Below are 20,162 nucleotides of genomic sequence, written 5' to 3'. Positions count from 1 at the left end.
TGTAATTCTTCCAATGTTTTTTGTAATTTTTCTTTGTCGTTGTTGGATTTGAGCAAGTATCCCATTTTGGTTTTCAAAATTACGTCTTTGTTTTTTGAGTTTTTTGTGTTCCACAGGTCGGACATCTGAATTCTGTCTTTGATTTCTTCGTTGTTTACCATGATATAAAAAAGGTTATCGTATTCTGTATTTTGAATACCTTTCATCTTGATGGAAAAATTTGAATGAATTGTTTTTGGGGTGTATTGTTTTATTTGTTGGTTTTTTTGAATTACGCTTCCTTTGTTGTTGTTTACAGTTGCCATGTTTATTTCTTGTGTTGTTTGTGGATGGACATATATGTTGGAATTCCCGTTATCGCGTTTTGAGTAATCAAAACATGGTGACGACGACCTTATCGCATCTGAATTATTCGCAGATGGAAATGCAATTTTTTTGGTTTGTTGGGTTGGAGAGTTTGGGTTTTTACTTCGTTTTCTTTTATGTCGGACTTTTTTCCATTGCCCATCATCTTCAATTTCCATTTCCGTATATTCACCGCTACTGGAAGAACTCATAGTTGTTGGTTTTCAATCGCTGGTTTTTCACAGTTTTCACTTTTCGAATTATTTCTCACGAACGTTGCGAGCGATAACCGAACTCGGCAGATGTTGCACATCGAATGTAATATAATAAAATCATGATTGTGTAAATATCCTACTATATGTTTTCATCACCGTTTTGGTTTCGTCTGTTGTGTATTGTCTTGTCAACCATGTCATTGTTTTGTATGTCAGCAGAGTCTTGTCTTCATCTTTCATTTGATGGTCTTCGCAACAATGGCATATACAGGGTGTTCCTAAATTGAACGTACAAACGAAAAGGGGAGATTCCTTAGGCGAGTTTAAGAAAAAAAAGTCCCATAAACATGGGGTCGCAAACGTGTCGTTTTCGAGATACAGAGTGTTGAAGTTTGAATTTTTTTCAAGTTTTTTCTCGAAATCGTTGGTAGATACGACAAAACTACAGGAGACCGAAAAGTTTAGTATACGAACAAAGCTTCTTTTTACATTTTTTCAAATTAACAGTTGCTCACCAAAAAAAAGTTCTGCAGAAGAACAGGGGGCAGTGTTCCAGAAAAAATATCACCCTGTAGATCTTCTATCGAAATTGCCATGTCACGTGGTGAGAACTCTATGCCATATTTCAGTTGAATATCATGTGAAGTGTAGATAGATATATGAGAAAAAAAACTTGAAAAAAATTCAAACTTCAACACTCTGTATCTCGAAAACGAAACGTTTGCGACCCCATGTTTATGGGACTTTTTTTCTTGAACTCACTTAAGGAATCTCCCCTTTTCGTTTGTACGTTCTATTTAGGAACACCCTGATTCGGCGGTGCGCTGGTTGAACGACGCAGCGGCCCCACTTTCTGTGTTTTTCAGAAGTGAAAAACCTACACATTTACACATATTTTTCTTAAGATTCTCTTTGTTAGCTCTGTAGGAGTAACCTCTCTCTGCTATCATTGTGATTTTATAACACCTCATTTTTACGTTCACCTCTTCTAATTCTCAATATTCTAGTCTTCTCGCACAATCCTGGTGCTAAATTGTTCATCTCATAAGGTAAAGTACTCTCAGACTGCTCAAAATTATAAATTACACCATTTTCATGACAATTTCATTCTAAAGAAATTAGTTCACGTGCAAGAGATTCAGAATCTAGAAATAGATTCCGAATCCTTGCTAGCACTGCTCAATTGAAATGTCCACTCAAGTGAAATCGAACCATTGTCGTCTCAGACCTATATATTTTATTATATTTCATAATTTATATAGATTTTCAGACTTCTCTAGATCTTCTCACATGAAAATGGGTATGTAGCACCAGGATTGAAACTTCTCAAGTCCATCTCAATAAAAATGATTACTGATTCATTGTCTGCTCATAATATTCCTTATTATTAGAATCAGTTTAATCATTTTTAAGACAACTCTTATGATCACCTCGATGTACATATGACTAATTACTGTTGTTGAGTTTCAGATGAATGAATCCTCATATTCTCCAGGGTGGACCCTGGATGTAACTGTTTTCTTCAGAACAGGATGTGAACACCTCAACTTTAGTTAAGCGATCAATGATATTGCTCGATACACCTCGACCTAGGCTCCACCCTGGAAAGTCTGCTCGAATACTCATGTCTACTCATTTGGTATGGTCTACTCTTTATCTTTATAATATGTACTCTCATTGGTTCTTTTCTATTCATTCATCGGACTCAACATACATGTTAGTTTTCTCAGCCTTCAGCACATCTCAAAATCTACGATTAGATATTTATTTAACTCAGTACTCTCATGACTTCTCTTAATTTATCAATTGTTTCTTCTGTTTTTCTGATGAACGTTCTAATCGTGCTTACTTGTAAGCAGTTCGTCTCTGTAAATGTTGAATTCATTGATAAATTTTTGCACTCTTCAAGATCATCTCACTGTATATGAATTATACTATGTTCTTCTCAGATTCATTATGATTGTCCTTTTCATTTGATTAATTATTATTTAACTTCTCATTTAATTAGAATTTATTGCCCTTTTCATATTATTTTTAATATTCTAGTGCTTCTCAAATTCATTAATTCTGTTCTCTTGTTCTGCTCATACTTACATTAACATTATTGATCAACTCAAATTTAATGTATCGATTTCTCGTTGATGATCAGACTTAGACATTGCAGTTTCACCTCTGGTCTATTTCTCTGTACTCTCGCGTCTTCTCTTTAAAATTCAGTATTCTAACCTTCGCGTTTTCTGATAGAATAAGGAGGATCTCCCAATCAATTTTCAATTGATTGCCCTATCACTGTGTAACCGTTGTGTTGATATTGAATTTATTGAACTCCTCAACGTCTAAGTCTGACATCAAGTGATATCTCTCATTCCTGCTCTGGACCATCTCTTGTTTTTAGGTGAATAATGTCTCTCTGAGTCTATAGATGTTGTTAATATTAGTTGCTTTTTCTGTATTAGCTTCATGCAGGTGACATATTCATTTTATGATTGTGAACGATACTCAATAAATGTTTTTATACCATCTCCAACTCAATTATCTTTTCATACAGTCCACTACTCTTTAATTACAAAATCATAACACCCTCGATTTTGAACATGGACAAAAATCATTTTTGTAAATATCCTTTTTCATTTTTACAGAAACACTGACTAACACACATTTATAGGTCAAATTTTGTTGTTTTTTTGTGTTTCGTTGTTTTACACTTACTTCATTCTCTTCTAAATTACCGTTTCTTATTATATAGTCTTTAATTACTTTATCATCTACATTTGCTTTCATTTGGAATATGAACAGCCATAATTTCTCTTCTTGCTTGTTTGCTTTTATAGATTTAAATGTTGGGTCCTCCACTGGTCCAGTACCAACATTTGGTTTGTTATGCCTTCTTCACAGAAGAAAGGATTGTTGACATTTTTTGAAGTAATTTCTAGGTTACCTTTGTCATTGTATGAAGACCACCAACCAGGTCTTTATGCATTGCCCTTGTGTCTGTGATCTTTGATTAAATATAGGAGATAGGTCAGATGTCCTTTCATCTTCTCTGGATGTTTCTGCAGTAGTTTGTTTTTTTTATCATTTAACCTTTCTGTGACTGGTTGTGTTTTGTTTACATTTGATGATTTAGTTTTTTGCGTTGCTTGCGAATATGTTTTCATTTCATGTTTTTTGTTATCATCTAGGAATTCAATTTTTTCTGATAAAAGTATATTGTTTTGCATCAAGATATGGTTTTTTTCGGTTATTCCAGCATTTTATTTTGAACAAATACATCTTCTGATTCTGCTGCATTTTCAGGACTTTCTAACCTCTCATGTCTGCATGGTGTATTTTCCAAATTGCTAGCTCGTGCAAGTCATGATCTGTGAAAATTATTATAGCAATTTCCACACTTCACATAATTCTTCACTTTTTTATTACAATGAGAACATTTCACAACATTAAATTCTCCGTCTTTGTGACATATAGACATATATGTATGAATAATATATAACGTTTGAATTTTAATATTCCCCGATTTGAATAAGTTCAATGTATAAGGGTTTAACGACTAATTTTGATAAGGAGAATTTAAGTGAGGAAACTATTTATTCTTTGCCAAGCTTTCGAATTTATACTAAATTCTTCTTCAGGGCTTTTGAAACAACAAATATGTATAAATATAAATATCACATAAGTTCTTTTGTTATTTTGTTAACTCACTGAATGTGAGGTTATATATAGTCCATTCAAGAATGATTGACATCTCGGGTGGCTATGGAAAATCGAATTTAAGTTGGTAATAGCTCATAAGTTGAGATTTTGTTTTGCGAAATTCAGGTTGGTATTGTGAATAAACAGTGATCTATAGTTCTATTATGTGTGAATCTATGCACTACCGACGATAATTTGGATTTTGTACTGCTATTTATGTTCTTAATTTAATCGTACAAATTGGAAACATAAGTGTTTCAATTTTGTATGCTGATCAATATCCTCTGAATTCAAATATTTCTTTTTTTCAAAGACTTGTCTAGATGATATTTGCATATTTCTGTTCTGTGAATGAAACTACAGAAATTATTTGTGATCAGATATTAAGCTGTGTCTGGATTTTCAAGACTTACTGGGATGTCAATCATTCTTGAATGGACTATATATAGGAATTCAGCGTAGCTGCAAACATCGGATTTCTAAATTTCAAAATTATTACTCTGAAATATGTCATAGCAACAACAAAATTTACAATTCTTAATTTGAAAAAAAAATAGATCTACATAACATCAAATGACTCAATTTCAAAATTTTTTTCCGATTTTCTTTCATGTTAATTTCTAGAATTTTCTTTATCCTTATTTGTCATTCAGCTACCAACTGAATCATCGAAAAATATAGAGTTTCTTTTGGATCTTTCTAACAAGTATTTATATATATTGCTCAAGTTATTTATATCTGTTTTTTTGTTGACTGTATTTTCTTGTTTGCTTTTTTCTATCATTTCTAATATTAATCGTTTTTCATAATTTTTTTTAAATTCTTAACACCTTTGCATCCCGGAAGTTCATTTTGTGGTATAAATTAAATGCATGTGTCGCCAATGCGCATCTTTGTTGATGTTTTGCGGATGTTTTGTTATATCTGATTTATGTGACGCCAACCTGCTTTTTAACCACTACCACTGAGAAGTCTGTCCAATATATCTTCCCTCACAATTTTCACACTAAACTTTGTAGACAACATTGCTTTTTAATAGAGTGTTGGTATTGGATCTTTCAACTTTTTGTATAAATTTTACACTGTTTTTTTATTATAAACGGCAGTAAAATAGGTGGCTATATATAGATTTTATATGTTCAATTAAGAATTTCATATATATACTGAGGAAGGCGGATGCGCCGAAACGTTTATATTAAATAAATTTACGGTATTCCGATATTGAATCCAACCTAGATACCCAATTCATAGGTAACAACAGAAATCATACTGTATATATGTCTTTTGCTGTCCTTTTTCAGTCTCATTCTGTACGGGCGATTCAATTCGATGATTTTTCTTGGTGTTACTAGTGGTGCGACCGTTACCGAAACAAACTGTAAGTATTTGCTTGATACCGTCTTAGTGATTCGAAATTGCATTATTCTTTTATTCAATCTATGATACTTCTTATTAGTTATTTCTTTCCTGAAGCAGATTTCTGACGCATGGTTCTTCTAGCAACCTTGACCAATCGTCAGAAAAATTCGAAGTCCCTCTGATGGTAACGATTGATGTAACACTCACGATTGCCACAGAGAGACCACAATAACCTACACCTGAACCTGTAGCGAATGTCTAATTCTTTTCCGAGGCAGATTTTTGACGCCTGGTTCTTTGGTAACCGAGACCAATCACCAGAAGTCTCGAAGCCTTTCCGCTGGTAACGCTTAGCCGTGTAACATCCACGGTTGCCACGGATCGGCTGCAATAAACTACCCCATCTGTTACTCAGTAAACCGTGTACTGTTGCATTGTGTTTCTCCTGAATCAACCTCGTTCTGTTTATTGAACATTTGACATTTCTGATTGGCCTGTGCATTAAAAATTACTGAGAGTGCTCGGGATCAAACCCTTCGTTGAACTATGCCCGTACATCTCTTATTGTCTCAGAAGAAATCAAAGTGACCGCTATTGATAACTTTCTTTTTATTCCTGATATTTTGACTGAGTCTCTTTAATTTGAAGATTGTTTGATTTATTAATTGGATTGTGTTAATTTCAACTTACTGGCAGCCGTGAAAATTTATTTGATTTATTTCAGTTTTCTCATTTCGAGCTTGGCTATCAGCTGTGCATTTTTTGACTTGAATATACTTATATGGTCTACTATAATTTGAATTTACTGTAATAAACTCCGTTTTTAATTACTTGTCATCACTACCACTTAAAATAAGATAACCCGGAACTCTGTCTCCGTCTAGTAGGTACCTGGGTGGGTTTACTATTTCTCCCTTATTGAAAGAATAGCTGGCTCTCGAGATTAAACCTTCGGAAATAAACCCAATATTTTAACCAGTCGTAGCGTCTAAAAAATTACCTAATTTGTATGCCTTCAGAAATAGGAGATATGTTGAAGTTCATTGAAATCAAAGAAATCAACAGAACCTACCTGGCGAACAGAAATTCTGAGAAGCACCAACATTATCATAAAGACTAGTGGAAGATGTAGCAGCAGTTACTTTTTCTGGTCTACCGTCTATATCACTTCCTCTAGTAGTCACCCTAGGAAGAGTAGAAGAACCTGAAATGAATTATTCAATATGAGCATTCGACATTATTTTCGTAATCTCTATATGGGTTACATCATAAATATATAAAATCTTAAGATTTCTTGGAACTTTAGTCTGTAATAACACGACTCTACAAGAAATTTTTCGTTCTTTGTCCTAACGTTTATACTAGGATTTTACGGTTAATTATGCACAAAAACGAAAAGAAAATACCTTTTTTTGGTATAAAGTTTGCTTTTGTGTGAGTTATAGTACTAATATTCATTCTTCATTTTTTTTATAATTTTTAATAATTCAAAAACCGCGCGATGAGAGTGGGGTGTTTACCCTTACAAAGTGTCACTAGTGGGCACTCGAGTCATAAACAACGATAAGGTGTTGTTTACAAGCCCAGACAAACTTCAAATGTCGTCAAGAAAGTGTAAATATGATGCTGATGCATTTGGTTTTATATGTGGTCAATTTATTATAATTCGTGACGTGAAATACGAATAAAAGATATTTCACGTTCTCTCTGAAGCCTATGTTGCCTATATTTTGACTTTCCTGTTTGGAATCAAGACAAGCCATGGGCTCTACATGTTGCTTGTAGTTATTGTAAATGATAAAGTTGAATCAGTCTCCTAAACACAGAAGCAAACTTTTTCATGTCATATATTTTTTTTTCGTCTAATTGGGATCTAAACTATCGAAATTTTATGCTTTGCAGTCAAAGTCAAATTTGGTGTTGACCCGTGTAATTATTAGGGTGACATGTTTCGGATAAATAGTGCCATCTTCAAACCCACAATCTGAATGAATTGTGTGTCAATGTTGTACTTCTTAATCTCGATATTATTTCCATAACAAAAACGTGGTCGCATAGCGCAATTCCAGATCAGCTTTACAATATTAGGGGTTACTTTTTGTTCCGCTGTGACAACTCCCTCAATATTTAATCCAGTATGTGGAGAACAAAAAGGGGTGTTTGAATGGAAAAAGTGGGGTAGTAGCAATTTTTTTGTATATTGTTAGGCTTGAGATCCTAATGAAAAATTCAAGTTTTCGACCTCGAGGCGTATGCGCTCGAGCCGCCATCTTAGGTACAAAAATTCGGCTTTTTGATAATAACTCGAAAACATTAGCTTTCATGACAAGAGATATTCAATACAAAGTTATAAAGAGGACAAAACTTCCTACATTTTTGTAGGAAATTTTTTTTGTACCACACATATGTTAGGAGTTATAGCTCTGTGAATTTGCGCTGTTTGAAAAAATATAATATTTTGATATTTGGCTGAAAATAATAAGTTAAACAAATGGAAATCATATTGAAATCATTTTGAAAGAGCCTCTACTTCAATTTTATATTAATAGGCTGCCCTAAATCTCAACGGATAGGCCGGTAGCGAGAGCACTGCTGCTGTCTAGTAGGTTATGATGCCGATGTACTAATTGTCAACACTGCCATTTCATTATGCAGTGAATCAATATTTGATGCGGTATTAAAGGCTCTCACAAATCAACGCGAAAAACCGCACTGAATTCGTGACAGAAATTCGTTGCGAATATCCTTTGCGGATTTCGGAGTACCCCTCATACCAAATCGAATATTATCGCATTGCATCATTCGACAATTGACAATATCATCTGCCATAACGACAGGTACAAAAATTATAGATTAGAATACAGTGACTCTAACGAGACAGTCGCGACAATAGATGAAAACCGAGACCACAATTGTCCCCACTGTCTCGTTAGAGTCACAGTAGAGTAGAGAGATAGGAAACGCCCTCATATTTCTAGTACTAAAAACTACATTTTGGTCAGTGAAAACACGCTTGACAATGAGATGGTGCTGAAAACGCACTGCCAATGAAGAAAAACTTTTTAATAACAGTTTTTTGTTTTTTAATTGAGGGGCGCGAAATTCGAATTCTATTCCTTGTATTAAATTCCTATATCGACTTTGTTTCGATCAGAAAACAAACATCCTGAGCGACAAATCAAAAGTATGGTTTTGTTTTGTGATCAGGATGTTAGTTTTCATCTAAACATTGTTTGGAATCAATTGACATCAATGAAAAACGCTGTTGGATGATCTATATTTTTTTTTATTCATAAAAAATTATGGACAATAAATGAAGCTTTTACGAGGACACTAAAGAATATGCTTTACGTCGAAGGTGTTATTTTTGTGCAATAATAATAATAATAATAACTGGAAGGAACAGATCCTTTTTATCAAATAGCACCTCCCCGACTCAATACATCCAAGAAACTGTCACTGATAATCGACATATTGAATAAGGACGTTTTACCTGAGTACCTACAGAATGGAAGTTTATTGGAATATCTGCATCTTGTTTTTTACTTTGCAGCGCTAACGACGGCTAAAACCATAGGGGCAAAAATTAGCCGAACCAACAACGATGGTCCAAAATTACACAAATTACATGCGCCACCATGGCAGAAACGTCTTCAACATAAAACAGATACACTAAGAAGAGACATTGGACGACTGACGGAGTACTTGAAAGGCAATCGCGAAAGAAAGGTTGTGAAAGCTGCCAAAGAAATCATGGCTAGAAGCAGAACATTCACAGAACGAGAGACGGAGAACGCTACAGCTCACCACTGCCTCGACATTCTGAAGCAAAAGTTAAGTCTGTATGCAGAACGCCTGAGGAGATATAGAAGCAATTAAAGCCGGAAAAGAGACAATAATACAGTGGAAAAGTCGGAAAAAAATTTCTACCGGTCACTAACATCGTCTAATGGAGAAAATGGAAAGTTACCATCAAAGGAAGCCATTGAACAATTGTGGACCGAACAATTATCAACGAAACCTCTATTCAATGGAAATACCACATGGATTGAAGATGAAAAATCTGAAGCTATAAAATATGAGCCAATGCAACATGACATGATCACAATTGAAGAAGTAAAATCAGCTATCAGAGAACTACACAACTGGAAAACACCTGGGCCTGATGGATAACAGAACTTCTGGATCAAGAAACTTTGGATCATGCATGACAAATTGACCTCCGCAATAAATGATGTCATTGAAAATCTTGATAGCATACCAGTATTCCTCACGCATGGCACAACGTACCTGTTACCTGAAGACCAATTGAATACAGAAGACCCATCCAAATACCGACCAATCACATGTCTTCCAACGATGTACAAATTAATCACATCGTGCATTTCAAACTGAATTCACAACCATTGCGAAAGGAATAACATCATCGCCGTGCAACAGAAAGGATGCACCAAAGACAGCCGAGGGTGCAAAGAACAGCTAATAATTGATTCAGTTATCTGCAATCAAGCGTTCTCCAAGCGAAGAAATCTTTACGCTGCGTACATGGACTAGAAGAAAGCATTCGATTCCATACCTCACGAATGGCTCTTGACTATCTTGAACATTTACAAGGTGGATCTCAATATTGTTAAGTTCCTGGAAAACGCCATGACAACCTGGGGCACTAGTCTTCAAATGAAAGCAGCAGATGGTTCCATTACAACAGGACCTATTCCAATAAGACGCAGAATTTTCCAAGGAGATTCGCTGAGCCCTTTGTGGTTCTACATGGCCCTGAATCCTTTGTCTAGTAGATTGAATTCTACAGACTACGGATTTGCCATCAAAAGCGGCAGTAGTACTATGATGAAACTGAATCATCTCCTTTATATGGACGATTTGAAACTCTGCGCATTTACCAAAAAACAAATGCAACAGATGCTGAAAATGGTTGAAGGATTCTCCTTCATCAAAATGAAGTTTGGACTAGAAAAATGTCAACTGCTGAATACAACGAGAGAGAAAATAGACGATGGCACGTTCAAACTCAAAGAAGGTGCAGAAATTGAAGCATTAAAGGAAATAGACACATACAATTATCTAGGCATCAAACAGGCAAGAAAAGTCAATCAGAGCCAGATGAAGAAAGAATTAACGGAGGAGTTCACCCGAAGATTAAGAAGGATAACGAAAACGGGTCTCAACAGAAAGAATCTGATAAAAAGGATTAATACCTACGCTTGCTCGGCGCTGAGCTACTCATTCGGTATAATCTCTTGGACCACCACAGATTTAGCAGCCCTACAGAGAAAAATAAGGATGATGCTGACTAAGCACAATAAACATACCCCAAAAACTCAATAGAACGGACCGAGCTGGCCCGACATCTTGGGGGTAGAGGAATTGTTGAGTTGTCCAACCGTATGTCCCAGGAAATTGAAGGACTTCGAAAATATTTCCTGAGCAAGGCTGCTTTATCAGAACTCCATCAAGTAGTTTGTGTTGTTGATAGTTCTACACCGTTAAAGCAAAAGCAGAACCACTTGGAACCCTACGAACACTCTGCAGCAAGTAAAATGCAGAAACTGATTGGCAAACCTTTGCATGGAAGGCATCAAAACGAGGTCAACCATGATTACGTCGACACATTTGCGTCGAACTACTGGTTGACTTCCGGAAGGTTGTTTTCTGAGACAGAGGGCTACATGATCGCCATTCAGGATCAGGTGATTCCAACAAGAAACTACATGAAATATATCGCCAAGGATGTATCAGTGGCGGATGATAGCTGTCGTTATGGCTGTGCGACACATGAAACTATCCAGCACATCACCGGGAGATGTCAGAGGTTCGCGGGCACGGAGTGCAAAAATAGACATGATGCCGTTGCCAAGATTATTCACCAAGAATTGGCACTAAAACTCCAACTCCTAAGTTCGAAAAAGGTTCCTTATTACAATTACCATCCGGATGCTGTATTGGAAAATGAACATCACAAGCTCTATTGGGATCGCACGGTCCTTCCAGACCGGAAAATAACCCACAATAGACCAGACCTCATATTGCTTAATAAAGATGAGGACACAGCACCATTCATCGATGTGGCAATTCCAAATAATAACATGATGAATAGAAATGATGAAACATCCTATATAAACAAATAATTGTTATGTACCCTCGATAAATATTCGTCAGCCGGGTGGAATATGCGTCAGTCGAACTGCATAAGATGCTGCGCGCCAAAGGAAGCTGGTCACTGCCCTTGACATTGGAAGCCTGATTTATGTAGAATCCACCACTATAAACGTGACTGACGCCTATTTTTACGTTCAATTTGATTAAAATAATCATTCACTTCAACCGCCTGACTGATGATGTTTCCACCGTTGGGAACGTGACTGACGTTTCCGACACTTTTTTTCAGATTTTTCCTGCGAATTTCACCGCCTCCCACGCCCACCGCTATTGGACTGGTTTTTTTTTTTGATGTAGCAGTAATCGAAAAATCACTCAACACGTCTACTCGCTTCGACGTCTCGCACTGAACTGCCACGTATTGGACTGACTGACGCGCGAACCTCATATGTACAAGTGGAGAACTACTCATGCTAAAAAATTCGTGTGAAGATCGATCACTAGTTCAAAAGTGACGCCACCTCCCGGGCTACAAGAACAACACGAGATATGGGAAATACATGGGAATACACTGTGTTACAGTGGTGTAAATAAGCAACTCAGAGCACAGACAGGAGTGGGAATAGTAGTACACGAGAAACTGGAACATCTCATTGAAGACGTAGAATACATACACCAAAACATAATGTATATAACAGTAAAACTCGAGAACCAGCGCCGTCGCTAGGGGGTAGGCAGGGTAGGCTGCCGCCTAGGGCGCTAGGATTTAGGGGCGGCATTTTGAGCTTAGTCAAGAAATAATCAACTTATGTACCCAATGAAAAAAAATGCAATTCAGTCAGCAACAAGAGGAATACCGAGAAATTTATCTAGGCGCGGACTCACTGGTGAACGCAATATGCAGGGGACATAAAAAACCATCAAAGGTGCCGCATTCGCATTCTTCTCATAAATATCTCCGTCAGCCTGTACGTTCCGCACCGTGTGCAGTGGCCACTTCCCTCTTTTAAGAGTTATTTAAATTATAACAGAACTTATCAAACTTTTCGGCTTCGCTTTGATAAATATTGCCGACTACTGTTGGGTTTTTGGGTCGGCTTCTTTCACATGTCGGACATTATTTTCAATTCTCCATTTAGTTTTCAGAAAGTTGATTCCGGGATGGAGTGTGTGAGAGTATTCGTACGAATCGTACGAGAAGAAGGGGAAAGTTCAGAGTTCATTCCTGAATCAATCAATAATACCTTTCATTTATGCTTATTGCTCCTGCAAAATAAGTTATCAATTTGAAGATCTCTATAACTGGGTATTTTTCAAGCATTGTTTCGACACCGGGTAACAGGATAGAAATTTATAGGAAATCCTTAGTAATGAATTGAATAATGATAATACATTCAATATTTCATTTTCGTAATATCTTCACATTTCAAAGAATACTTTTGGACCCTATGGTATAGAGAAAAATATGGTTCTTTGATTTTTCAGAATTTAAAATGAATGTTTTCAATAAATAATTGTATCTAATTCAATTAAACACAGCTTTCGTTTCCTCTTCATCATTCGCTCATAGGTGATAGGTGAATAGGTTCAGGAATTAAGACCCAAATAAATGGAAGGAATTACAACATGGAAGGAATGGCATTTTGTGGGCATGTTTAACCGATGAAAAGGCTACCCATGAATATATTTTCAATTTTTGTGTGTAGGTTAGTGTAAAATATGCAACCGCTATTCCATTTTTTAACTAGATCTTTTCAAAATTTCTCAATTTGAAAATATGTTTTGAAAAGAGAACGATTCATTACAAATCTTTTTTGACTCTTCTATTATGCCCGTAAAAGCAATTTTTCCCTGTCAAAAATAAAATACGACGTTTGAGTCTAAACGATTGAAATTGAAAAAATCTAGCATACGGTTGTAAAGTCGCTTTGATACCTATTGTAGCCTTCTTATTGGAAGATACCCACAAAAATGTGATTTCTTCAACTCTCCAACACTTTCGAGAGAAAAAATAAGTATTATTTTTCTCATTCTCATACAGCTTGAAACTTTTCAAAGAGCTTTATTGGTTTATATGAAAAACCCCTTCAATTTTCGCAGAGGAATCAGGAATCACCTATTAAAAAATTTCGCAAATAATTTGTTAACACCCTTTATACATTATTTACCTTTTATCAATGCTAAAAGTATTTTAAATTTTCATACTATAATTCGAAACTATGCTGATTTTTGTTGTTGAATTTATGTCCATTGCTGATTGAATTTTTTAGAAAGGATGCAATTTTTTCATACTCAGTTTACGCAATTCGTCAAAGTTGATTCCTCTGTTAGGGCACCAATTTAGAGCTTTGCCTAGGGCGCCAGTTTGGTTAGCGACGGCGCTGTCGAGAACGATAGAACCCATTTGATAAGTGTGTACGCACCAGACATAACAAAACCAAGAGGAGAAAGAAAACAGTTTTTCGATGATCTACAAAATACCCTGGACAAACTACCAAATAATGAAAAAATATTCATAATGGGAGACCTCAACTAACGTATAGGTAATGATGCAGTTCCGGGTATCATGAAGTGCTTTAACGAGGAAACAAGAAATGAGAATGGTAAAATACTTCTGGAGTTATGCACATATAACGAGCTAAGGATCAATAATATATTTTTCCAACATAATGACCAACAAAAATATACATTTAGTTATACAAGGGGTGATAAATCAATTATTGATTACGTGATCACGAACAGAAAGGTAGAACCGCAACATATCCTTGATGTCAGAGCACTAACATCGGCAGACATAGGGACATAACATAATCTTATCTTGTGCAAGTACCAAACTAAAAGCGTACGGAAAAAGATGAAACAACCCATATACATCACTAAGTTCAACATAGAATCATTGAAAGATGACAGCACAAGAGGATTATATGAACAGAGACTTAATGAAAAAATTTGAAAAGATCATATTATATCAGAAAACGACGACGTAGAATTAGCCTGGAAAAAATTACAAATAATATAATACAAAGTGCAACAGAAGCCATGGGAACAAGAACTGTAAATACTAATGCTAAAGGGAATACAAAACCTTGGTTCACTAGCGAAGTCAAGGAACTCGCAGAAGAAAAGAAGAAAGCCTATATCAAATATATAAACGAGAGAAACCCAGACGAATATCAAAACTACAAGATCGTTAGAAACCGAATAAATAACAGGATAAAAGAACTTAAAAAGGAATACTGCGAAAGATTCTCAGTCGAAATGGAGGGAGACCTATATGGTGGCCAGAGGAAGATATGGAATATGCTACGGAATAGAAAGAAACAGGTGACGGAGGAAGTGCAAGTAAATGAGATAATACAGGACACATGGATAAGATATTTTGAAAGCATGTATAACACCTCCAATGACAAGGCATCGTCTATTGAATTCATGCGAAACGACGACAATAATGAACCCAGGCAACAAAGAAAAAACTGAAAAACCGAAAGACGCCCGGCATCGATAATATAAACAACGAACTCATTAAGTACGGAGGAATAGAGTTACAAAAAGAACTTAAGCGACTATTTCAGAAGATTATAACCTCTGGCACTATCTCAGATGAATGGAAATCAAGTATAATATCCCTTCCCATTCACAAAAAAGGAGAAAGAGAGATCCGAATAATTTTAGAAATATAACTTTGCTCAGTTCTGTTCTAAAACTTCTCACAAAAATCATAGCAAAAAGAATAAGGAATAAGATACCAATATCCGAAGAACAATAAGGATTCAGGCCTAATAGATCAACTGTGGACGCAATATTCATCAGTTCTCAGTTAATGGAAAAGTCGATAGAGTTCAATAAACCCATGTCTGTCTGTTTTGTGGACTTCACCAAAGCATTTGATAGGATACGCCTAAGCGACGTAATAAGGAGTCTTGAGAAAAACAACCTAGACTATAAGTAACAAAGAATCGTTAAAGAACTTTATACAGGAACCAGAACAAGAATTAAAACTGAGGAAGGACTCTCTGAAGAACCTCAAATCAATGCTGGTATTCGACAGGGAGACAGTCCCAGTCTCTATTCAACATCATAATAGACCAAATTATAGAGGATGTCAACAGAGTCAATGCAGGATACAGAATGGGTGACCGATCCTTAAAGGTGTTGTTTTACGCACACGATGGTATTGTCGCAGCAGAAAATGAAGATGACTTGCAACGTTTATTATATGATGAAAATATCCGCTGAAAAATTTCATATGAGCATTTCCATCAACAAGACACAATTAATGGCCATCTCTAACAATCCTATTAGATGCAAATTGGCAGTCGATAGTGAAATAATACAGCAGCATACAGGTGGGCTTTTTAAAACGAAACAGACGAGACAACCACCTTAATTGTTGAAGAAAATAATTACCAATAATAATTATTTCGTTGTCTAATGTTGACAATTAACGGTTACCATCGTAACCACAAAATGAATTAGTCAAATAATTGATGATTTCACATAGCATGGTTAGCGGAATGACTGGTACTGTACGAAATTCAAAAGTAAATATCTCGAAAACGAATGCAATAAATGAGAAAAAAATTAATACCCCGAATTCAGTATAAAAAGGCCTTTCAAATGAGGTATCACTCACCCTATCTTTCCTATTCAAAATTTAGCGGTTGTTGTTCTAACACTAAGGGTTGAAGCGATATAGTTGTGAATTTGACCTCAAAAGTTGTCCCCCTCGAAACAAAAATCGACATGTCCGAGCATTTTTTCGAAATAAATTTATTCAGCCCGTTATATCGTCTGTTTCGTTTTAAAAAGCCCATCCTGTATATACATATATCGTGTGAAAGAAACCTGACCGAGGAGGCACGAACACAAGCGATAAAGGCATCGAGAGACAGCGCCTTGTCGGCCCTCAATAAAATGGTATAATATTACGGTATGGGATGGAACGAATGGGTGGGACAATTCTCTGAAAATTTCCTAGGTACAGTTTGTTATTCTCATTATTTTTGACACAACAATGCAAAAAGGCCTACGAGGAGAAAAGACTAAAATTCCACCCCTACATGGAGGAAGGGGAATGGCGTATACTAATATTGATAAGGCAGATGCATTGGCGGACTCGATCGAAAGAGAATCGAGAATAAATTACAGGATAGACGACGATAATGAAGATTTGGAAGAACTGGTTGAAGAAAATGATGAAGAAATGGATGAATTACCAGCGGCTGCTGAAATAGACAAGCCAACATCGCCAAATGAAATCAGGGAAAGAAAAAAGAGAAGAAGTTCCCACAAAACTACAGACCGATAAGTCTACTGGCGGCGTTAGGAAAAGTAGTAGAAAGGATTATCGCCACGAGGCTAAATGAGGAAACCGAAAATCTGAAACTGATACCGCCAGAACAGTTCGGATTCAGCAGAGAGCATTCAACAGAGCAACAATTATTAAGGCTCACAGAGTACATTACAGAGGGATTCCAAAATAAACAAGCCACAGGTCTTGTTTTACTAGACGTCGCCAGAGCTTTCGACAGAGTATGGCATGAAGGATTAATATATAAGATGAGAAGTGCTGGATATTCGATCAAAATATGCAAGTTGATCCGGAATTATCTCAAAAATAGAAGATTTTACGTGAAAGTGGAAGGAGAATGCTCCACAACAAGAGATTTAGAGGCTGGAGTACCCCAAGGGTCAGTGCTTGGGCCACTTCTGTACAACATATACATTCACGATATTCCGAAGAATCCAAGAACCATGCTAACGTTATATGCTGACGACACAGGCATAGCAACTCGACACCGAAACCCAGAAGTAATGGAACGAGTTCTACAAGAAACGATTGACGAAACAAATGACTGGTGCATAAAGTGGAAAATCAAGATCAATGGACAAAAGAGCCAAGCAATATTACTACAGAAGAGAAGACTGCGACCCACAACGAAACTGGAAGTTGACGGCGAAGAAATCGACTGGAAAAATGAAGCCAAATATTTAGGAATAACGCTTGACAAAGGACTTACTTGGAAAAGTCATATCAAACAAGCAATCGACAAAACGAAAGCAGCGATGAATAGACTCTACCCTTCAATAGGAAGAAGAAGCCACATGTCGAAAGAGACAAAATTGAAGATAATCAAAGCCGTTGCTAGGCCTCAACTGACTTATGGATCAGTTTCCTGGGGCTTCGCGGCAAAGAGCCACATCAAAAGAATTCAGGCCACTGAAAACAAGCTGCTACGATGTGCAATAGATGCACCTTGGTTTGTCAGGAATAGACAGATTTATAGGGACCTAAAATGGGAAACCATGACGGAATTCATGAACAGAAAAGCAGAGAAATTATTCGAAACAGCGAAAAACCATCCGAATCAAGAACTCAGGAGACTAGTGGACTACGACCCAGAGGAAGACAAGAGGAGAATGCGAATTTACCGAAAGAGACCAAGAGATCAATCAAAAAGAGATTAAAATAACAACAGAAACTTATTGAAAAATTCAATAAAGTGTTAATCCAATAAAGGATAAACACATAAATCCCAGCACGATAATGTGCGAGAAGAAAACCGACTAAGAGACGAATGGTTTATAGGCAAATGCCCGGAACCAAAATTCAAGAAGCAGTTAAGGGTTTTTAGTGGGTCTCGAGCTCAGAGAGTGAGAAACCCCACACTTGTTCCCCCTCAGGAGAGGGTGGTCCGTCTGATTTGCAGATTTTCCCCCTGCTACACCAAAAAAAAAATTTTGACCAAACATTTTGAGTTAGCATTCAATGATTATATACAGGGGGATTCATAACTATTGATGGCACCAAATGTGCATTGAGAAGCTATTAGGTACCCATATATCCTAATAGTGACGAATCACCCTGTAAACCAAATTTTCAAAAGACTCATTCAAACAGTTTTTAATCTAACCGATATGAGTGATACGGTTTATGTAAATAATAAAGAGTTTCAAACTAGAATTAATCGAATACAACTGAACCCATAAAAATTCAATGTTATGAAAGATAATTCGAAATTCGAAATTCGATATTGATATTCTGAAACTTTTTATCGATATTATCATCAACTTCAGGATATGTCGAATGAGGCCGAAAATTTGAAAATCTTGTCACTCGATTCAGTCACCAGATTTAAAAGAATTATAACTAGATTTTTGATATCTGATACTGAACGATAGATGGAAATTTTTGCTTCATTTACTTCTATGGGTGCAACAATCAATAAATAAATTTCTTATAATATTATAGTTATATACTTCCAAAGGCAGATAATTGGAAATAATTACTCGGTAGATAAACTAGAATATGCGTTATAATCATTAGATTTAAATATTCCGCTTTAAAAAAATATCAACGACGAGACCACGAGACTCTCGAACGAGACTCGATACGAGACGGGACTAGGAGCCTACGAGACGAGACTCGAGACGAGACTTCGTGTCTCCTCGGTGAGACGAGACGAGACTACAGTAAAGTCTCGTCTCGTTGGTCTCGTGGGCATCACTATACGAGACGTCAATCAAGAGATGACGCATGCGCGCCAAAAATAAACACAAATGAAATCGACCATGTCGGTATTAATAAACTGCCAGATTGTTTACGAAAAAAAAACTACACTATATTACGACGTAATATAGATGTTATATTCAGTGCTCTTGCCGGGCATGCGCTGAAATATAGTTGTAAGGTGGGGAATTGATGGAATTAATAAGCAGTTTTAAATTAGCAGGCATACAGTAAAAATTGTTAATAAACGTTAATAACGAAGTAGATACTGGCTATCCTTCGACACCTCAATAGATTAATCCAAGAAGGCTAGATGATCCATTATGGGTGAAGCAAACTATCACTTAATTAAAACGTCCGACCTATTCAGCTTATTTATTTACACTGAAACCTACACTAATTTCTAACAGACTATTTATTTTCACTCGTCCGTCGCTTGCTCTGTGTAGCTCTGTGTCGCCAAGCTTATATAGGCGCCGGAAACATTCTCGTGCTTTCGCGGACCTTCTAGAAAACAGCGGCCGTCAGAGCCGGACTGGTTACACTGTCCCCTTCTTACGTCTGTTCTGGAAGCCTGTTCTGCCCCAGAATAGATTCCGCGAGTTTTTCCGATGACCGTGGCTAAACCTGCACTCACCACCATTCCAACAGTAGCCCTTCTGATGGAAGTAGCACTCCACAGTTTTGCTAGGCTCCTTGATCCTCCTTGCTTCAGGTTGAAATTGCATACTAGGATCCGTATACCAGTCTCCTGAAATACCACTTCCAGCATGCTTCGCACAACCCGCCAATTCAGCTGGTCCAGTCCACAACCGAGCTTGGGAACAGCTAATTTCCCAACTCCGAAGTGTTGAAGGTCTTCTTTCAAGCTATGCAGTGCCGTCCATAGAATCTGATAGGTTGGCTTCTTATAGGAATGTTGC

The 20,162-nt window shown here is 36.6% G+C and overlaps 1 protein-coding gene across 1 annotated transcript in view; it reads right to left on the bottom strand.

The window, feature by feature from the left end:
- LOC123311362 overlaps positions 1–20,162 on the bottom strand; it is a 1,278,848-nt gene that overhangs the window by 1,049,327 nt on the left and 209,359 nt on the right. The window contains exon 6 of the mRNA XM_044895271.1: positions 6,685–6,816. Coding sequence (XP_044751206.1) covers positions 6,685–6,816 — 132 coding nt within the window. The remainder of the gene's footprint in view (positions 1–6,684; positions 6,817–20,162) is intronic.

Source organism: Coccinella septempunctata, chromosome 4 (genome assembly GCF_907165205.1).
Source record: "Coccinella septempunctata chromosome 4, icCocSept1.1, whole genome shotgun sequence".
NCBI classification, from domain to species: domain Eukaryota; kingdom Metazoa; phylum Arthropoda; class Insecta; order Coleoptera; family Coccinellidae; genus Coccinella; species Coccinella septempunctata.
Note: the sequence above shows the minus strand (reverse complement) of the source record. Positions and strands in the feature narration are given on the sequence as shown.